This window comes from Octopus bimaculoides, chromosome 18, assembly GCF_046866305.1.
Source record: "Octopus bimaculoides isolate indiv1 chromosome 18, ASM4686630v1, whole genome shotgun sequence".
Taxonomy (NCBI): domain Eukaryota; kingdom Metazoa; phylum Mollusca; class Cephalopoda; order Octopoda; family Octopodidae; genus Octopus; species Octopus bimaculoides.
In genome coordinates, this window is record NC_142945.1 from 50,230,692 (window position 1) to 50,253,801 (window position 23,110).

The 23,110-nt window shown below is 32.2% G+C and overlaps 2 protein-coding genes across 9 annotated transcripts; both read left to right on the forward strand.

Moving 5' to 3' along the window:
* LOC128249835 (uncharacterized) lies at nucleotides 1–7,417 on the forward strand. 2 transcript variants are annotated; one of them, XM_052974379.2, is made up of 4 exons: nucleotides 1–762; nucleotides 4,188–4,287; nucleotides 5,782–5,869; nucleotides 6,908–7,417. In XM_052974379.2, the coding sequence occupies exons 1-4, from the start codon at nucleotides 726–728 to the stop codon at nucleotides 6,983–6,985; spliced, it is 303 nt and encodes a 100-aa protein (XP_052830339.1). In that variant the 5' UTR covers nucleotides 1–725; the 3' UTR covers nucleotides 6,986–7,417. The 2 variants fall into 2 exon arrangements, with proteins under 2 accessions (XP_052830339.1, XP_089222323.1); XM_089366197.1 differs by lacking the exon at nucleotides 1–762 and adding an exon at nucleotides 2,042–3,465.
* A 4,526-nt stretch (nucleotides 7,418–11,943) lies between these two features.
* LOC128249867 (uncharacterized) lies at nucleotides 11,944–22,799 on the forward strand. Of its 7 annotated transcripts, none has more exons than XM_089366204.1 (6): nucleotides 11,944–12,039; nucleotides 15,355–15,454; nucleotides 17,877–17,964; nucleotides 20,577–20,615; nucleotides 22,168–22,206; nucleotides 22,719–22,799. In XM_089366204.1, exons 2-6 carry the CDS (start codon nucleotides 15,357–15,359, stop codon nucleotides 22,770–22,772), a joined length of 318 nt encoding a protein of 105 aa, XP_089222330.1. In that variant the 5' UTR covers nucleotides 11,944–12,039; nucleotides 15,355–15,356; the 3' UTR covers nucleotides 22,773–22,799. The 7 variants fall into 7 exon arrangements, with proteins under 7 accessions (XP_089222330.1, XP_089222324.1, XP_089222326.1 ...); XM_089366198.1 differs by lacking the exon at nucleotides 11,944–12,039 and adding an exon at nucleotides 13,540–13,623; XM_089366200.1 differs by lacking the exon at nucleotides 11,944–12,039 and adding an exon at nucleotides 13,725–14,133.
* The last annotated feature ends 311 nt before the right edge of the window (nucleotides 22,800–23,110 follow it).

The window sequence follows — 23,110 nt, forward strand, 5'->3', positions numbered from 1 at the left end:
TAAATATATAGATATGTATATGTGTGTGTGTGTATCTAGATATATATGTGTGTGTTTATATATAGTATTAAATATACTATACCTACATATAATATTTTACGAGTTGAATGAGTTTACAACAAAAGGTGGTGATCATCACAAGCTGAGGACGGATAACCACCCAGAAACTCGAGTCTGTGTGCATCACGTAAGGCTAGATATTGCAAGGATGACCTCTTCTCCTATGTACTAATCGGACACAGAATGTGTGTCGTTAGACAGCTGGTAGAGATGTTTTCCTTTGGTTATAACCCTCAGGTGCACTTTCCTGTATAGAACGCCACACTTGGTTGGCAATTATATCTTACGATTCCGTATTGCTACTGCTTATATCTCCCCACCCCATAGAGTGTGAAGCTAAAAAAAGGAGCCATCGAAAATATGTCATTTTCAAACGTTATGCAGCGGTAAGATGAAAAAGGATTAATGCAAATTAATCTCCATTATCTCCTCTATATTGAATTAAAATTTTATACACTTGTTTGTAAAAACAGAGGAATTATTAAAAATTAAACCTCTCAATAACTTCTGTGCCACCCTGTGTGTATATGTGTGAAAATTTAAGTAATTCATCAACTCACTTGTGTATAGAACCTACTGATGCTAGCCATCTGTTACAAGAATTTTGTCAGTGAATAAGTTCACCTCACGCAGACATTAGCCATTAAGTTTTATTGAAGTAAACAATGAAAATTTCTATCATCGTTTCGTTTCTGATAGTTTGTAAGTATACATGTATCTTTTATTTCTTATGTTTATCTTTTTTATTAGATTGCGGAATACTTGGGCCAAATTCTTGAAGTACATTTAGGCGAATGAAACGAACCCAGTTTATATTAGTATCATTATTATCATTGCTATTATTATTATTATTATTACTATTATTATTATTATTATTATTATTATTATTATTATTATTATTATTATTATTATTATTATTATTATTATTATTATTATTATTATTATAATACTTTTCGTCGAGGTTAGTACTTATTTGATTGGTCTTTTGCCGTGCCGCTAGTATACGGCGAATTAAATACTGAGCACCGATTGTCATGAGGTTGTGGCATATATATATATATATATATATATATATATATATGTAGAGGCGCCATGCCCAGTGGTTAGAGCGACGAACTTGCAGTCATAGGATCGCGGTTTCGATTACCAGACCGGGCGTTGTGAGTGTTTATTGAGCGAAAACACCAAAAGCTCCACGAGGTTCCCACAGGGGATGGTGGCGAACCCTGCTGTACTCTTCCACAACAACTTTCTCTCACTCTTACTTCCTGTTTCTGTTGTGCCTGTAATTCAAAGGGCCAGCCTTGTCACACTGTGTCACGCTGAATATCCCCGAGAGCTACGTTAAGTGTACAGGTGTCTGTAGAGTGCTCAGCCACTTGTACGTTAATTTCACGAGCAGGCTGTTCTGTTGATTGGATCAACTGGAACCCTCGACGTCGTAAGCAACGGAGTGCCAACAACAACAACATATATATATATATATATATATATATATATATATATATATATATATATATATATATATATATATATACGTGTGTGTGTGTGCATTTGCATGCGTATGAGTACCTAAATTTATTCAAATATTCGAGTATATAGATATATATACTTTTATATTAATATCTATACATATATATATATTCATATATATATATATACATATATATATATATATATATATATATATATATATATATATATATATATATATATATATATATATATATATGTATATATATATATATATACATATTTATATATATTTATGCATATATATTCATATATATGTACATGTATATATATGTATATATATACATATGTATCTCTCTCTCTCTCTCTCTTATATATATATATATATATATATATATATATATATATATATATATATATATATATATATATATATATATATATATATATATATATATATATATATATTAAAAACAAAAGCTACTCAGAGATCTGGATGTTTATAAATTTACAGATTTTTATTAATATGTCACATGTTTTTACAAATCATAATAGCGCTTGCATCTATTCTAGTAGAATCTCCAGAAAAAAAGAATTGTGGGTAATTTTAATTTATGTACGGATCTGTAACAACACATACTCACACTGATCAAATAGCAGTAATTTTTGGGTATTATGTTTTGGAAGCGTCACTATGTCAGTAACGTTGTCTAAAGAATATGTGTATTCTAAAAATACAATCGCTATTCGAATTCTATTATAGCTCTTAGTAGCTAAATGTGTGTGAGACGTTTTCTATTTTCAATAGGTCTAAAAATCAATCTTCTTCGTGTCAGTGTTAGTGTAGTGAAATTACAATCAATCATTTGGCTTCTTTGCCTGTTGTGTTGTGTGGATATGTTTAGATCTGGAAAATAAACCTGTGTAAACACTATTTGATATATCGTATATTTCTTATGTTTGTATGAGAAAATAGTTTGATGCAAAGACTAAATTAGATTTACCTATAATATAGTAGGTGCATTGTTATCGATAATATTTCATCATCAATGCTAATAATTTTCAGATTATTCTAAAGTGAATTTTGGAGAGAAGTATGATACAGTTTCCAACATATCAGAGTGTTATAAATAGTTTATTTAGGTTAGTAGTATACACTATTACTACAACAATTTGTTTGCATTCTAAAGCGTCAATATAATTTTCAAGTTTTAGATAGTTAAATAAGTGCTTTTTGTTCAAGGTTATTACATTGTTTTGCTAATTCATTCGTAAGATCCAATCATAGGGATATATGAGGTGGTATAAAAAATTACTAAGTCTAGTTCTGTAGCACGCCAATACATGGTAGCATACTGTTGCGTGCACACTCAGAAGTAGCAAAACCATTGGGAATGCTTTGGTAAGCTTGCAGCGATGAGGCAATTGGTTGTCAGCAATGTTTCAAGTAGCAAGAGGGCTTCAAAATCGAATGGGTGTCACTGGAAGAATATGTCCGATCGGGTAGAGCTGCCACGAGCATCATCCCGGAAAACTGGAGAAACGTTATCCGCTTGTGCATGAGGATCGTCGAAGGACAATCAATGACATTTTGAAGCGTTTGAGGGAAGACATTCGGTGACATCGACCGGATCTGTGGAGCGCGAATGATTGGATACTTCACTATGAAAACGGACCCTGTCACTGAGCTCTCCTCACTCGTATTTTTCTCCCTTAAAACAATATATCATCGCTTCCACACTCGCTTGTTTGCCTGGAGAAGCGCTTGTAGACTTCCGTCTCTTCCCCAAGATTAAAATCTATTTCAACGGTCAATGCTGTAACACATTTATGGAAAACATCTTCCAAGCCGGATTCAAAGAGTGACACGAACGCTGGGCCTCTTATGCTGCTGTGCAAGTGGCTATTTTGGAAGTGATGATGTTAAAACAGGTAAATAAGATTGTTTTATTAAATATATCTAGTCCAGGAACTTTTTTCAATCCACCTCTTACGTTAGAATAATTACTTGTGAAGCACTTCTGGTAGAAAACTCTACAAAGATTATACAATAGTGTAAGGCGATACTTGTTATTTAATATGCAGTTGAAGGTAATTAACTTTAACGAAGAGAAAGCTAAATGAATAACTAAAAAACATACCCTATATTTATCATTATCGATAAATCTAGTGACAACTGTATTCCATATCAACAAACAATATTTGAATTATAAACGTTTAAAACAAATTCAAGCATAAGGCAATGTCACTTAACGAGCAATATTTTTAAATACCACGAGAAGATATAAAATAGTGACTAGCAAAATAAATTCCACTACGAAATCTTATAAAGAAAATGTTGAAATACTGAGCTGCTAAATGCAGATTTATTCCTAGATTTATTCCTAGATTTTCCAAGATTTTGATAAAATTTAACTAAAAGAATGTACCTAATATTCATAATATATATATTGCAAATTCTCTGTAAATACATGTTTAAACGAAGAGAAAGGAGATGACTGTTTATATTCCTACGCTCTAAATTATTAAACAGAAATTATCATACATAAATTCATATCCTTTGGTACAAAATCAAATTCAAATTGTGTATTTTCAAGATTGGTGGACAAATAAATAATTAAATATAACCAGAAAAATCTTTCTTTTGCTTTTAGGTGGAGAGTCTAATGACATGTGTCCTCAATTAGCACTTAAACACTGCGAGTTTCCCCTGTACTATTTCGAGAACCTTGAACAGGATTTTTCATTTTGCAGGTATATATATATATACATGTAAATTTATATGTATGTATGGCACATAAGACTTTGTGTATAGTCCAATGCCTTGTAGCTGCAGACTGGCCAAAGCTTGGTAAATGTCTCCGCAGCAGACTTCATAGCTTTAATCTAAAATCTCACGTTATTTCTTTATTCCTGACCATGCTAAAATCTCAGACTACAGCATACACTTTATCACAAAAGCAGATTTCACCACTTGCGAAATAAGCAAAGAGATGTCACTCAGCATAATGCCTTATGGAGGACACTACTAAATTTCACTGCGCACGCAATTGTGTGCTGTCACCAGCTGACGTGCTGCAGAACTAGTTAGGGAAATTTCGACACCAACTTATTAATATATACATATATATATATATATATATATATATATATATATATATATAATATATATATATATATATATATATATATATATATATATATATATATATATATATATATATATATATATATATATATATATATATATATATATGCATATATATATGTGTGTACGTGTATGTGTATATATGTGTATGTTGTATATATGTATGTATGTGTATATGTATGTGTATATATATATTGTTATATATATATATACATGCATAGATTACATATTTATCCTATCATACCATAGTACTGTGTGAACTAAGACCCCTGTTGACAGGCTGCTGGTACTTATAGAGTGTTAATCATATTCGGTATGCAAATTAGGTACCCCTTCACTGATATTATACCATATGTTATATATATATATATATATATATATATATATATATGTGTGTATTTCTTCTATCATAATGAATACAAATTCTTCTGATAGAATAAATGGGTTAATAGAAACCAATGTAGCAAAGAACACAAAATAACTGTGGTTTAGTTCCTGTTTTTAAGGCAGGAACTCCTTGAAATTTTGGTTATTTGAGTATATTTAAGAATTTAAGGATTGGAGAAAACGCATGCAATTATAACATGCGTTTTCTCGAATCCTTAAATTCTTATATATATATATATATATATATATATATATATATATATATATATATATATATATACATATATATATACATGCACACACACTTTGCAAATATCTGCAAGTATGTAGCAAAACTATAATATGACATTCAGTAGAATCTTCTCTTATCCCTCCTGATTTTCGACCTTTTACTTCCGGTTTTTCTCCTTTTCTTATTTGTATGGTTCATTTCTCTTCCGAGTTGATTGAACAGGTTCGGCAATTAAGAGACATTCGCAACCATCTACAATCTTTAAGAGGCGTAGGTGAGAAAAGATGGTTTTCGGATGTATATGATTGTATCGCATAGATGTTTAATAAACAGCATTATCTTTCCAAATTCTTCATGTTTTATTTTTTGACATAGAAGCTTTTTAATTAAAGAATGTAAAAAAAAAAAGAAATCAGAAATCAATACATCTGTTACATGTTTGCTTTGTTTCAAAACCTCTTTCTTTCTCATTTCGTTGCAGACTATTACGAACACATTCTAAATGCATGTATGGAATATCGAAATACTGTGATGCATATTTCAATGTTCACTTTTACCAAAAGTGCTTTGTAAGATATATATATATTTCTTTTATGGCAGAAGTAGTGTTATTATGAGACAAAATTCTTTACTTGATCAGTGTATAATATCGTATATTATTTATGATTTCTGCTGTTGTCATACATTCACACTACATCTCTGGATATATTTGACGGTAAAAAAAAACTATTTCAAAAGTCTTGTTGGGAAATTGGTGGACAAATTGAAAAGATAATTATTTAATAATGGGAGGTTATAATCTAATATCCAATCAACTCAGAGTGATAGTATAGATTGGTAATAAGAAACACCCTTAACATATTGGTATCAAATTTAAAATGGGACGTGTTTAAATATATATGAACATACACAGAGTATGTCTCTACATTTATACATAAGAAATTTTTTATGCAATTCTACTTCCACTTATAAAAACAGATATTTTGTGCAATATATAAAATAATGAGACATCTATATGTACACACATATATGCATACATGCATATGTACATACATACATACATACATACATACATACATACATACATACATACATACATACATGCATACAGTCAGATAGACACTAACATTAGTACCGAAATGATACTCCAAAACACTGAAAGGAGTTGCTCCACTATGGCTCCAGCCTCTAGTTGAAGCCAGTAAAGGAATAAAAGAAAGAAATCGGATCGAGATTTAAGGAGCATTTAGAATTACATAAGTTGAGCATTTGACCGTATTTGATCCGGTGGATAAATGCTAGGCTCGATTTGCTGCATCATAAATATTTAGTGAGTTTCTATCCAACACAATTACAATGAATAGGAGTACATATGCAGATTTAAATACAAATGCGATTTACATTTAAATTACATTAAAAATAACTGTGGTTTACATCTCTGTTCCTGTGCATCTGAAATATAGGAATGAGGAGGGATATTACTACATGATACATATCATTTTATCTGAATCCATTATATCCAATCTTTCCAATAATGTTTTGTTTCATATATGTAAATACAAAGATATACCATATGTAGATTATCTCTCAAATATTTTTGTTTGCAGTATTATCGAACAATTAAAAATTGGAAAGACCCCGACACCATGCTTCCACATGTTATCGATATGGACGAGATGAAATGAATATGCCAGTTCCATCATAATGATGTGTTGACTGAAAAAATATTTTATGGTATAACAAAACTTGGAGAAATGTTTTAAAAAATATTACAATAGATTTGTAGCGTTAAGTTTAGAAGGATACCACATCAGACATATGCTCTTTCTCCTGTCACCGATATTGATAGCTATTTATGTAACTAATGCACTAATTTTGCGCCTGCATTCAATGAAAAAGAAGCCATATCTATGCAACGGTTAGTCAATATTTTCTTGCGTAATATATATATATATATATACATAAATGCATACATACATACATAGTAATAATGATAATCTGTAAGAACAATTAAAATCTCAATGCTGTTTGCAATGCGGCGCTACTGTTATAAAATTGCCATAAGAATACCGATGCCACTGAAATCTTTTAAGACGATAAACGAATTAAAACATTTACTAACGTCTCGTTTTTTCTTGAGGTGCTTCAAATTCTACTAATATTCTTGTGAAATACAATGTCTTCGGTTTCGTTTGCAAGACTATTATGGAGTTATGTTTCGTATTTCCTGTTGTTCAGAAAACAATCGTACATGTTTTCGAATTTTTGGTCCATATAAATTTGTTACGTTGACCTAATAAGCTAAATTTTTTATGTGTGCGACAATGGAAATATTTTTGAGGGAGATTTATCATTACGACGTCTTCTGATATTGTTGATATAGAACATGGGGTAAGATCTCACGAATATCTTAATGCTATATACACAGCGATACCCACACAAACGCAGACATATTCTACGAAGGAGAATCAAAAGTTGCACGCACACTTACTTTTCCAAAGCATTTATACAAAAGTAGGGAAGAAACAAGTACGCAAATTTCTGTACATAATCTCCGTCCTTTTCGATGCACTCGGTGCAGCGGTTCACAAGGTAGCGTATTCCCTCCAAGAAGAAGGTTTTCGGTTGGTCGTGCACCTATTTCTGCACCGGTTCCTTCACATCTCCATCCGTAGAAAATGGACGACACGTAAACCATCTTTGAACGATCCAAAGATATGATAATCGGAAGGGGCACGATCTGAGCTGTAGGCAGGGTGTTCCAGAACCTCAAAACCCAATTGGTTAGTGGTTATAACGGTCTGGGTTACCGTGTGAGGGCGAGCATTGTCCTGTAACAACAAAACTTTTTCGACAACAGTCTCCGCCGTTTGGTGCGAATTGCTGTCTTCAGATTGTTGACCAGCAAAGCTCTGTACCTTGCACTGTTGATCGTCCATCACTTTTCCAGATAAAACGTATCACTACTCTTTGTTATTCTTTCGTGCAATTTGCTTGTAGAGCGACCATGTTTATACTGTAAGACCAGAAAAAAATATATATTCACATATATATTACAGGTAATTTTCAAACTTGCCCGTGACATTAACATGCAAGTGAGGGAACATTCCACAAACACGTGTCCCTCCTTCAAATACTTGTCAGGGTGATTCAGCGTGACAAGGGTGACCCATTAAGGAAGCAAACTTGCGACTCTTATTGCGAGTCGAATAACCTAACCACTAAGCCACGTGCCTTCTCAACATACACATAGATATATATAAAAGATTTGTCATAAGAGCAACTGCAGCAATGATGAAGAGTACGACGACGGTTATAATAATAATAATAATAATAATAATAATAATAATAATAATAATAATAATAATAATAATAATACTTATTTCGATGTAGAAGTGTTTACTTAAGTAGATTTGTCAACCAAGTATTGATACATTGAAGAATTTCATATAGGAATAATATTATCTGTGGTAAAACCATGACTACCTTGAATTTGATGGCTAACATAATAAAACAGTGGATATGACGCGAAACATTTTCATATATTTACTGGTTGACGAATTCCGATTCTACTTGTAGATATCCATTTTAAAACAGCTCTATTTTAATACACGTTTCACATGATTCAGCAATTTCCACAACTGACAAGTTGATTAAGTAAAGATTGCTCGGAATCAGAACGAAACACGGGAAAATAGAATACCTAAACGGAAAATCATGGGAGTTCAGTTATTCTGGAATTGATTAAGATATCGGATCTTACTAAGCTTAATCGTTGCGGTAATCAGTTCATGATCGAACGTCAGGAGTTAGATTTCTGTTAGCGCTTTTTCTTCTTGAGGAATGTACTACTTCTTCCTGCTCTAGTCCACTCACCTGGAAAAAAAGTAGTTTGTACTTGTAATTCAATGGGCACAAGCCATGTCACTTAGTGTGTCATCTTTAATGACCATGAGAATTACATTAAAGGTGTCTGTGTGATACTCCAGCGCGTAACTGGTACTTAATTTATCGACCCCGAAAGGATGAAACGCAAAGTCGACCGTGGCGGAATTTGAACTCAGAACGTAACGGTAGACGAAATACCGCTACGCATTTCATCCGGCGTGCTAACGTTTCTGCCAGCTCACCGCCTTCACACATATCTAATATTCCATTATATATTTGTGAATGTATGAATGTGTGTGTAAGAGAGAGAGAGAGTATTATATAAGTGTGTCTTTTTACGGAAAATCAGTGGTTCAAACACACACGCTAATTAGAAAACTATAAGACACTATTATTTAAAATTGATTTCAAAGTAAGAATTTTTGTATTGCGTAATTATCACTCAAGTTTTGTTGATATTAACATACACGTCGCAAATCATCAAATGAGTATGTTTGTAATATTGGCAGACATCTGTTCCACTCTATTCTCAATAAATAATGCAATGTCACGAGAACAAAAGCTATTACAGTTTACTTCATTTAGACGATGACAATATATATCATAATCTCGTTTTTGATCACGGCTAAGTACATATATTACATAATGCTTTATCTTACTGGCTCTTTTATTGTTCTCCATTGGCATAAATATCTATACGCACATGCACAAGCAAACATGAACTGATAGGAACAATAACCCCACCTTCCTTAAACAAAAGTTAATTTTTTTAAATCGTGTTCAAACAATATATGGAGCAATTGAATCCTAATTGAACAGCTGTTGAAAAGAAAATTGTCACCTGCTTATTATATATTGTTTTGCGGTACCACTCCCAAACCGTAATAATACGATCTGATGCTTACGTACAGTTTACACGCTTGGCTGAAATTTGGTCAATATAGCAATTCAAAATTTAAACATTAGAATCTTACCGAAGACAGTATAAATACAATATAAACTGAAAAGTGTATTTCAGTGAGGTGAAGGGCGATAACTCTCTAAGAGTTAAAACAAAGTTATATATGTGTGAATATGTGCGTGTAGGGAGGGGGTACGAGTGTGAAAGAGGGAGAGAGAGGGAGAGAGAGAGAGAGAGTGTGTGTGATAGACAGACAGACAGAGAAAGAGATAAAATCGAAGCAGGTAATACGCGGGCGTTAGCATCACTTCTGTATGGAGCAGGAATTATAAAATGGCAAAAGAGAGAAACGAAGAAAATGGATACCAAGTCAAAGAAAAATGTTTGACAGTACATGAAGCCTTGTACCATAAGAGTGATACCGGTAGGTTGTACATGTCCAGAAGAAAGGGAGGGAGAGATTGATCAGTTTCCAGAAATGTATCGAAGCAGAGGAAAACAGCCATATTTGAAACACACAAAAAAGGCCGGTGTCATCAGAACTGAAAATTGCGTAACTAAAGGAACATTTAAACAAGAAATGCAGAAAAAAGAAATAAGAAAAAGCATAGAATGAAAAGAAAATGTACAGTCTGTTTCCAAGTGATCTGAACGCGAACACAGATAGAGAGGATCGATGACTATGGATTAGGAGGGGTGACCTGAAGTTAGAGACAGAAGCAGTCATATGCGCAGCTCAGTAACACGCTTTAAAAATCAATTGACAACACTATCGTCAGTGACAAATGCAGAATATGTGGTGAGAGGGGTGAACGGTATGGCACGGTGCGAATACAAAGGACGACATGGAAATGTGGCTAACATGATCCATTGGAAGCTATGTGGAAATCACGGCCTACAAAGAGCAAAAACATGGTATGAACAAACCCTCAGAAGGAGGTGCTGAAAATGAGAACAGCAAACTGATGTGGGATGTAAGGATGCAGTGCGATCACCCGACAAGACATACGAAGACGGACATTGTTGTGGTGAATAAAAAGGAAAGAACATGTATGATAATCGACATAGCATACACCGTGGATGATGTCTGACTCTATCAGTACAAATAATCTGGTGATAGTGTGACGGCATACTAGTATGTAATTTCGACTGTATCGAAGCAGAGGAAAACAGTCTAGGATGGTATATAAAAGGATAGACTAGTCGCGGAAAGCAATCAACTTTGTTGTAGTTATATTATTGAATGAGAAGTGTTACAAGACGCCGAGTTGCCTAGAAATATTAACCCCATTTCTACATACAAAATTTCGATATAATCATCTACAACATAGAATTCATTTGTCAGTAAGTTATGAAGATACAATTCCAGATGTGGGATTTACTTGAAACCTCTCGCTCACCATGTCCAAAATTTCTTTTTTTTAGCAATATATTCCAATATATCTCTAATCTACTATATCAGAAACGTATATGTTAAACATTTGTCAAACATTTTGTAATAGAATATCAAGTTTCAAGAGGTTGTGAGGCAAATTTTCGGTTGGGTGCCATTCATGTATGCATAAATGTTGTAAGTAAATGAAAGCCACTTCGCTACTTCAATTTTCTATTTCTTATACAACCATCAATATGTATAAAAGGATGCTGAAGTGAGAATAATTTGGCTAAAGTTTGATTAGGCTTATAATTCACATGAAGTAGATTTGTAAATATTGGGAAACGTTTACATTTACAGACGTTTATGGAAATACTTGAAAGAAAAAGAATATCCGGCAGTGAATGAAAATGTCGCAGTGAATAACATTGTGCTTTAACTAACGCAGTATGTCGATATTCTCTTTCAGTTACCTTGACCAATTGAAATGACATTCCTTCTAATTGGGTGCACAATGCCGTTTAAGCTTCTCTCTTATTATCGCCGAGATTGCAAATAAGTGTGCCTACAATAAGGTAAAATTATCACTATTGATTCTTATTGATACAGCAACACATCATAAACTATATATTCACCTTCACAAAGGACCACCATCCGGGCGTTTCTTCTATTCTATAGTTAATATTTACACAATTGATGCCTCGTTTATTTGATTTAGCTGATATGTTACAACTAATTTTCATTTGCATAATATATTTTTCTTAAGTTACATACGTAGTACTTTCAGAAATGTGCCCCACCACTTTTTCGCACATAAATTTATAAATAATTACTTGCTTTCAATGCATGCTTCAACATATACGTTTCCGAGGTTCATATTTCGATTTTATAAGATTTTAAAGCGGAGGAAAATAATGGAGGCCATCACTTCGATTCATTATCTTATATGTTCATATGTTTACATGGTTTAATTACAATTATGTGGTTAAAAATTTGAGATGCATAATTTACCGACTCACCAAATTTTGCACATGGAATTCCTATAATATTTATAATCTACAATATTCGAAGGCTGTGTTTAGAAAATTTCATTAAAAAATGGCATTTAATTAAAATAAACGGTGGAAGAAAACTAGGCTTGAGAAATATACAAATCTCCACCCCAGCGAACCCGAAATATAATCGTAAGCTAATTTATCTGAAGCGTATACAATGGTGCGTATTCGACAAAAGAAAATACGGGGGATGAGTTAATTATGAATTTATTCAACATTATTCCCTTCTCAGATTTTGGGGCAGCATTTATATTCTCAGAAGTATAAAAAGAGATATTAAAAAATGGTCTCTGGTAGTGACATAAATGTCGTATTGTATGATTAACTGTTGGAATTAACACAATTTATAAGCGGTTAGCTTTTGTTCTTTCGACGAATTAAACTCAACCTCTCGAAATAAGATATTTAATAACGTGATATTTAATAACGTTATACCTAATTATTTATTATCGTCAAAATTACATGTTAGTGTACATTCGATATGTCCACACTATCACCAAATGATTTGTTTCTGTAATTTATAAATATGATGTGTAAAATAATGTTGCTAATTATCTGAAAGGTATCCAGTATTGCAGAAAATGACAGATCAATAATGTCAATAGCACTCATAGCATTGTAATATACAGATTCTAATAACTATTAAGATAAATATTCTGTAGTTAATGAAACAACAATGCTATACCTTTGCAATTACAAAGCTACATGATACCGGGTATCTTTTTAGCTGTGAAACAAATGTAACCTTGGTTTTATCTCTTACACTCCTTATATAAATAGATTATTCATTTTCCTGATCATATAAATATTAAGTAATTGTAAGAATATAATAATGTATCTATTGAAAAAGCATCAAATGAAATGTTAATTCACGGCAACGTCAGTTTTCCTTAGTAAAAATATAAACGTCACAGAATTTGCGAAGCAAATTACACATATCGCAATTAATCAAATGCATTTCTATTTGCAATGATGATAAACATCTGTTACAATCATTTGTTAGTAAATAAAGCTATAAAACTTGGACATAATACATTCAGTTTGTACTGTTTTATAGATCATAGAAGATGAGAATTTATAGCTTCATATTTTTGCTTGTTATTGGTAAGTGTCTAATAAGAACTTCACTTTTATTATTGTATATTACGTTGTGATTAGTCTGCCTCGCTGTTTATGAATACATATGTATATGTATGCATAATGTATACATACATACACACACAAATGTGGTAGGAGGCTTCCTTCCCAATCACGTGGTTCCGGGTTGAGTCCCACTGCGTGGAAACTTGGGCAAATGTTCTTTTTTTTACTATTGCTTTGAGCTTGACACTCGCATGACAATCGATGTTGGTGTTTTTACGTCCTGGTAACTTAGTTTTCGGGAAAAAGTGTCCGATAGAGTAAGTACCAGGGAGTCGATTCATTCAGATAAAACATTAAAGGTAGTAGAACAGCATGGCCGCAGTCTAATGAGTGTGGCAAGCAAAAGTAAAAATAAAGGGAAAAATACTTTAGTTTTCATCTATGTTGTGAAATTGAACTTGGAAGCACAACAAATATGAATCTGCCGATTTATAGCTCAATATCCTGAGACGAATGGAAGCTCGTACATAAGTATTATTTATATTTAATATCTATCTCTTCCTGAATGTAGTACCTCTTATTCAAATTCCGCCGAAGTCGACTTTGCTTTCATCCTTCCAGGGTCGATGAATTAAGTACCAGTTGTGATCTAATGGACTAGCTCCTCCCCCAAAATAGCGGGCTTTGTGCCTAGAAGAGAAAAGAATGTATTAGCTTTTTATGGTAATAATAGCCTCTGTTTAGCATACTTGATGATATATTGTACAACATCATGATTGGTTAGTAGAAAGTACGTAAAAGCTATTTTCAACATGTAAAAGTTAAATTTTCATTGGAAGATATTGGTACGTTTTGACAACACATTAACGTTAATCGGATAAATTTAAGAATGTTTTATTTTCTCTAATAATGACGTGAATTCTTTTCGATTATTTTTTATATGACTGAAGTTATTTAAATATGTACTTCAATGAAAAATGAAAGAGTTTTCGTAAATATGAACAATCATAAAAATTGACAATACATCTACTCCGTATATATATCAATATCTACATAAGAATTAAGACGGCGAGGTGGCAGAAACGTTAGTACGCCGGGCGAAATGTCCAGCGGTATTTTGTTTGTGCTTATCTTTTGAGTTCAAATTCCGCTGTGGCCGATTTTGCCTTTCATCCTTTCGGGGTCGATAAATTAAGTACTAACTGGGGTCGATCTAATCGACTGCTGCCTACCTCCCCCAAACTTTCAGGCCTTGTGCCTAGAGTAGAAAAGAATATTTATTTGATACTTCAAGCTCAGATACAAGTAACGAAGTTTTGCAAATGTGTCGCAAAGAAACTTTAAGTACCATCGCAATAAGTCACTGACGATGTAAGTTCACGCTCTTAACCAATATATTTGCTTCTCGTTTAAATGAGATTATTATAATTACAATTTACGATAGTTTGAAATCCTTTAAGTACACATTGCATAAATGATAGTGTGCGCAGTATTAAAAAAAATATATCTATTAACTTAGATCGAGATGAATATTCAAACGCGGACGGCATAGTAGATTATAATATATATATATACATATATATATATATATGCACACATAAATATATATGTATATGAGATATATATATATATATATATATATATATATATATATATATATGTGTGTGTGTGTGTGTGTGTATGTATATATGTATAACGTTCAATAAGTTTAGTCAAGAGATGAATAAGTAATATTGTATTCTTAAATCTTAGGTATGGTGATGGGATTCAATTGTCCAGAGATGGCGATTCGAGACTGTGAATTTTCTGAAGTATATTTCGAAGATTTTAACGAGGATGCTCTATTTTGCCAGTATATATATATATTCTTTTTTTCCATATCGACTTTAGATTCCGAAATTAATAGTTGAGCAAATATTCAATGGGAAATATGTTGCCTTTCCTTTCCGTCTTTGCCTGTGTATGTCATTGTCTGGTCTGATAATTTCTCCATTCAAAGGAATGTATATATATATATATATATATATATATATATATATATATATATATATATATATATATATATATATATATATATATATATATATATATATAAAGGATAAACAAGAGTGAAAAAACTACAGAAGGCTTGTGTTACATGGTTAAAGTATATATTTAAAATATGTCAGAAAAATGTTATAAAATTTTTTTTGGTATATAACCATTGTATTTGGAGAAATAACCGGTTTCGTGTTGTCTTTTCAAATTTCTCTACTTCATGGTAATATGTCTACGCTCCCGTGTGTAAATAAAAGAGTTCTAGACAGGGGGAGGTAATTAGGGATTTCTTATATATATATATATATATATATATATATATATATATATATATACATACATATATTTTTATACACCTACATGTTTGCAGGTTATAACTTTTCAAAGACTTAGAATATAGGGTAGTACGCAGAGAGAATGTTGTCTTTAGTATTTCTGTTGTCTATCTTTAGTTAAATTTCCAAATTTTTGTATTTTCTTGCTGTTTTTGCCTATTGTGTTTTATTTTCTCCCTTCATTTTCAAACAAATGTTTTTAATTTCATATTTGTACAAGTGTCGAAATATTTATTATAAACATCATTTCTAACAAGCATAAATTGTTGCTGGTGAAGAGAGCGTGCAGTTTAAAGCTTTAAGGATTTTCGCTCAATAAACGCTCACAACGCCCGGTTTGGCAATCGAAATCGCGATCCTATGACCGTGAGTCCACTGCCCTAACCACTGGGCCATTGCGCCTCCAGAGGTGGAGCATTAGTTGCTCCATAAACAGTATGTCTACGAGGTGGAACAGCATTTGATAGCCTAGTTGGACACGCGAAATATATATATATATATATATATATATATATATATATATATATATATATATATATATATATATATATATATATATATATATATATATATATATATATATATATATATATATATATATATATATTTATGTATATATATGTATATATACAAATATATATATATATATTATTGTGTTTGGGAAGTGGCATTCTCTTCTAAAATTTTCTTTGCGTTTTGCAACCTCTTCTAAGTCGTCATTGACACTGCCCGTCTTCAGAGCTGCGTTCTTTTAAATATATCTATCTATCTATCTATCTATCTATCTATCTATCTATCTATCTATCTATCTATCTATATATATATATATATATATGTATACAAGAATAAGGGCAGGGAATCGTCAATTAATAATAGAATTAATAATTAACAATTTTGCCAATTAGTTCAGTATGAAAAAAACCTTTATCGGTAAAACTATTTATCATCATAAATATACAGGGATTAGCAATTGAGTTGCTTCTCCAACATACTGAAAATTTAGAAATAGCAGTCAAAGAACTACTGATTCTAAACTACAAATTTTTCTCTAAAACGGATGGCGATATTTATGGCACACATAGAGACACTTTCAAATTTATCAGAATATTTGGGCTGAAGATTGGAATAGTGAAATTTTCATTCACTTAACCATGAAACGATTCGTATCCAATTAACTAAAGACTTGTTTTGTTTACGCTTTTCCCTCCGGTTTTTTGTTCTATGTGTGCCATAAATATCGCCATCCGTTTTAGAGAAAAATTTGTAGTTTAGAATCAGTAATTCTTTGACAGCTATTTCTAAATTTTCAGTATGTTGGAGAAGCAACTCAATTGCTAATCCCTGTATATTTATGATGATATATATATATATGTATGTATATATATATATATATATATATATATATATATATATATATAAATATATATATAAGTATATATGTATATATATATATATATATATGTATATATATATAGATATATATATATATATATATATATATATATATATATATATATATATATATATATATATATATATATATATATATATATATATATATATATATATATGTATGTATATACATACATACACACACACACACACACACACACACACACACATATATATATATATATATATATATATATATATATATGTATAGGATACCCTGACGGATACACGCTACTACATTTCCTTTGCATTTTACTGAATAAAAAATCACCATTATAGAATTTAATTCTTCCTTATGAGCGACAGAATAAATTACTTGATAACAAGGCATAACACTTCATAAATTAACTTCATATAGAAGAGATTTCATTTCTGATATTAAAAATATTTTGCAAAACATGACGTTTTTCTGTATTTAAGTTTTTGATTTCTACTTATAATGTTTTGCAGTCAGTTTGAAGAACAGAATATATGTTTGAACACATTACACCCAAAATGTAATGAATATTTCAATCTATTACATAAAATCAAGTGTAAGGTAAGATAACTTGTTATTATTGGTCTTACGAAATTTAATGTGTTATTGAACTAAATTATGCACCATATTTAGTATTCTTAATTTGTACTCTTTCTATGTATCACACACAATCACACATTCAGTGCTAAGTTGATGCGGTAGTTGAAAATCATAAATATTTTGGCAATATAAAAATGGTTTCATTTTATCTAATGTTTGCAACAAAAGAACAATCACCGGGACTTTTCTGCACCTCAGTATTTTGAATTTAAACATCAGATGACCGGTTTATCATTTTTTGTTTTTACGCCACGTCTAATTTTCCTTTGTAACCTTTATTTATCTCATAGTAGGTAACAACTCTGTACAGAAAAAGTGCACCACTGATGTGGAACTGAAAAAACGGTTGGTCCTAAAGCTGGCACTAAAATCGCCATTAAAGAGAAACTGCATAAACAGAATCACGTCGGGGTCACCAGTTTGTAATAATTCGACCGTGCAAACCAAAGGAGATGGCGACGTAGACGGAAAGGCTCCTTTTAACGATGTCGCACGGTCGAACACAAAATAAGATATATAACATAGACGGCTCGTCGTGAGAGATACGAGCCATAGTGCCGGTAAAAGAACATAGTAGGACAGACAACCGATATATATATAGAGAGAGAGAGTAAGTTTATTAACATAGTGAAACTGTTTGTGTCTGTGTGTGCGTGCATGCGGCAAATAAGAATAACACAGTAGATAAGTCAGGCCTTCGTGTACAAGAGAATGTATACAACAATGTGAAATAACAGACCGTCGTATAAGCAATAGTGTGTGTACAATATGTGCGTGTACAAGTGCGTGTGTGAGAGGAACACAGAACAAAGAAAGAGTGTCTGTAACATAGACTGTAAAAAGTCTTCAAACACTGAGATAGAGAAAACCAGTTCGTATACGAGTTACACAAGATTTAGAATGTAGCAGAGCTGTGGTATCACAATATGTGCGTTGAGCGTCGAATGCTGTGACCGTTTACCTGATACGGAATATTCTAGCTGGTTAGTTCTGACTGTTGCTCGTGGTGGAAATAATCCACACAAACAGTGTCGATATAAAACTAAGCGTGCTGATATTGGTGCTGGCGACGACATTGTGGTAGTCAGTAGATTGGTGGTGAAGACGTTGGCGCTGGAACTGGCTGTAGCTGTGTTCTGTATGTGTGGTCAGCGACCAGACCTGTGAGAAATCTGGAATCGAAGACGACTGCCGTCGTTGGATAGGGCTTATTTATAGTTGAAATACCGCTCACCGGAAACCCAGAAAAACTCTCTCTCACGTGACCTTATCTGAAGGCCACGATTGGACGTAATGCACCCTTAGCAAGCAGAACATGGGGACAATTGCTGTGCAAATAAGAACCAATCAGGATGGTGGATAGAAGGGTCCAAGGCAGCCGAAGGCTAGATGTTAGCTGCTTCGTTATCATTTATGATTGAATGTCCGAGAGAGAGGTTTCACTACACAATCATTACATATATTTTGCGAGAAACGTTTCGTATAAATCACACAACGGATGTTGGCTAATGCTTGATTAAACTTAAAAGTCATGTAAAGTAAATTTTCTTGTATTTGTGGAACGGCAATATTTGGGAATACTAATATATTTCCATAAGTAATAATATATATATTGAAAAAAAAGCTATCTTACAATGAATGAAAATTCCGCTGTAACTCTGATAAAGTCGTTTTCTAAATAATGAAGGGTGGGCATTTTATGAATTTCGACGTTGTTTCCTCATAAGTTACATTTTGTTAATTACAATTATGATGACGAAAAGACAACTTCTAAGACGGATATGGACCCTATTATATCTAATATACTAAACGATTACATAGTGGAAGGCGATTTTGATTAATATTTTTATAAAATAATGAATGGAATATATTTTCAATAAAGAATGTTAGGAATGTTGCTCTCCTGTCTATGGAGATTATCATACTTAATATTAATTTTCTCTCAAATTATTTGTAGTTATATCATTAAAGCCTATGAGGCGTGAAATATTCCCCGTCCCCACATTTTTCACACCATATTTCCAAATGAACCTGAATTTTACGATCCGAAATATAGCTGGAGAAATATGTATGCACACAATGTACTCAGTTTCTCTGCAACTTAGAGGAAGGAAATTCACACGGTGTAATGTAGCTTAGAGGATACTTTCACCACCGAAGAAAGCGATTTTTACAAATTCCTATAAAATTATTATTGAATCTAAACGTATTTGAGTATTTGTAGCAATTTCATAAAACAATAAACATCATATAGAAAGTTCTGGGAAAACAATTTCAAGTGCTTTCCTCCCTTGTAATTAGGGGCATTAGACACAAGTTAACGAAATTATTTCTATTCTTTGGCTTTATAATTCCTCAGCAGCCCCCATCTTCAGAATATGAAACGATACTGGAATCAACATTATTTTGGTTAATGCTTGATTGAACTTCTAGTTCTTATGAAGATACGTTGCAAGAACATTTCTATTGCCAGAAGTGTAAAGAAAGACGTTATAATGCTATCTAGTGTGATTTTAAATATCGCATTCAATAACTATTGCCTCTTACTGATTAGTAATAATCTTTTGTTTCAGCATTCCCCAAATAAACAGGCTCAATCGAGAAAACAAGTGGTATGTAATACCGTTTCGCTTAATGATTTCCTGGGATTGTATAGTGGTGCATCTTCAATAAGCTAATATTATAATCACTGTAACGGAGCGAGCTGGCAGAATGGTTAGCACGCCGAGCGAAATGCTTAGCAGTATTTCGTCTGTTGTTACGTTCTGAGTTCAAATTCCGCCGAGGTCGACAATGCGTTTCATCCTTTCGGGGTCGTCTAAATAACTACCAGTTACGCACCGGGGTCGATTTAATCGCTTTGTCTGTTTTTGTTTGTCTCCACTATGTTTAGCCCCTTGTGGTGAATAAAGAAATAAATATTGTCATCTCTATATTGATAATTATTTTCACAGTAACAGCTGGTCAACTGAATGTTAAAATTACTACAGCTGCATCAACGATCTCCCTCCAGGTGCTCTTCTGTTGCTCGCTAGATTATATTTTCATATTAGATTCCATATTTATGTAATGCTTGTAGTGGGCTACATCTAAATTTACTTTTAGTTCACGGTAATAAAGTAATGTCTTGTGGAAAATGTTTCGAATATTGAGGGAGAGGAATTTCAGAAAGTTCCCACACCTCAATCTCTTTCCTGACAATTTTCAAAGAAAGTGCTATTTCTTAATGAAAATGTCAAGAAATACCTTTCAAACGTCGTAGAATATGGTCACATGAATTTAACAGAACCTACGAGTGGCTAATATTTCACATGGCTTGACTGTATTTTCCCGTACCTTTTGATAACTTAATAACATTTATAATGACGAAAATTTGACTTTTGCAAACCATATGATCGCTCGCTGCTATGTTTAGCTTGCCAAAAACTAAGAAAAGGTTAGCCGCTTCTGGGTTTGTTTGACTTTAATAGGCTAAGACCTCCATGAAATCATGTAAGAAAAATATGTTTTAAAATAAATGCTTGAATTGTTCTATCCACGGAGAGTTCAGTGAGAGAGTTTAGAATATAGTTCGAAGTATGATAGTAGGCTAGGTTATCTGAAATCATTTGTGAGAAATTTCATTAATAAATATGTAATATTCGGGAATTTATGACAACAAATTCGATTGTAGGTATAACAAACCAAAGAAAGGAAATTAATACCGCTTCTTTCTTCAGCCTTATATTTCTTCAACATCTCATTATAATGGGCGTTATGTCCGTTTGTCTGTTTGTGTCTTTTTCACGGTCAAACGAATGGCCCAATGGTTATGGTGTTTTTCGGGACTACGAAGGAGGTATCAGGAAAATGTGAAAAAGCATGATTATTGAGTGGAAATTGAGGATAACTGTTCAGTTTAGGGCCGTAAATAAAGTAAAATAAAAAAAATTAAAGGGGAGATAATTATTAAAAGAAGCAAAGGGAAATAGCTCAACTTCTTAGTATAACGGGCGTTATGAGCGTCTGGTCGTCCGCCAATCTGGATATGTATTGGGGCAACATTTACATTTCGAGAAGCATAGAAAGAGATGTTAAAAAACGTTATCTCACAGTGAATTAATATGTCCTGTTGTATTATTTAGCTGTTGTAACTAACTCACGATATAGATGTTTTTCTTTCAGTACTCTACACCAATTAGATCCTCAATTACCCGAAATAAGGTATGTAATACCGTTACGTTTACTGATTTGATTGCATATTAGTTTACCTTCCGTAAGCTAACACTATCAATAGATTAATATGTACTGATAGAGCCAGACCTCATCAACAAAATGTTAAAATCCCTACGATGGCAAACGTTTTACTAAAATACTCGATTAGCCACACATATCTAAATATTTCCTCGAAATTATCTAAATGATATGATTCTTCTCTGCATATTATAGATATAACCAACCAATACAATAAGGTTGATAAATAAGTTAAAGTTGTTCAATATATTAAGATCGATCATGTCATTAATATTTGTAACATTTTGATATACAGATTTTAATAAATATTAAAGCGAAGACGTTGAAGTTAATAAGATAACGATGATTGTACACTTGCATTAACAAATCTATTGGGAATTATTTAACCAATATAACTGAAATATTTGCAATAAATTATATCGATCAATTTGCATGAAAATCTCCCGACCATAATTATTTCAATAACGTTCTATTTTTCGCAGGTTAGAAGCGAATTAATACTGGCTACAGCAGTTGTTTGTAAATTAATTTATTAATTATTTCAATAAAAAACAATAAAAACATCTTGTTTTAAATTTTTATTCATTATTTGCATATCGTAGTCATTTTAATGCACGTTTTATGGGTCCAAAACTTGAAGTTTTACAAATGCATTCCGAATTATAAATGCCTACTCCTTCATATTTTACATGGAAAATCTGCGTTGTTTGTTATGGTTTCGTTCATTATTTATCTAGTTTCCTTTATACCATTTATAATCTTTTAGCTCTTTTATTTTAACATATTCCCTACGTTAACACACACACACACACACACACACACACACACACACACACACACACACACACACACACACACTCACATAATATGAAGA

Excerpts from the sequence above, each read along its gene's own strand:
- LOC128249867 (XM_089366198.1), top strand. The coding sequence starts at position 13,587 with ATGAGAATTTATAGCTTCATATTTTTGCTTGTTATTG. Across the intron at positions 13,624-15,354 it reads CATATTTTTGCTTGTTATTG|GTATGGTGATGGGATTCAAT; the intron begins GTAAGTGTCTAA and ends CTTAAATCTTAG. Across the intron at positions 17,965-20,576 it reads TACATAAAATCAAGTGTAAG|CATTCCCCAAATAAACAGGC; the intron begins GTAAGATAACTT and ends CTTTTGTTTCAG.
- LOC128249835 (XM_052974379.2), top strand. The coding sequence starts at position 726 with ATGAAAATTTCTATCATCGTTTCGTTTCTGATAGTTT. Across the intron at positions 4,288-5,781 it reads CAGGATTTTTCATTTTGCAG|ACTATTACGAACACATTCTA; the intron begins GTATATATATAT and ends ATTTCGTTGCAG. Across the intron at positions 5,870-6,907 it reads ACTTTTACCAAAAGTGCTTT|TATTATCGAACAATTAAAAA; the intron begins GTAAGATATATA and ends TTTTGTTTGCAG.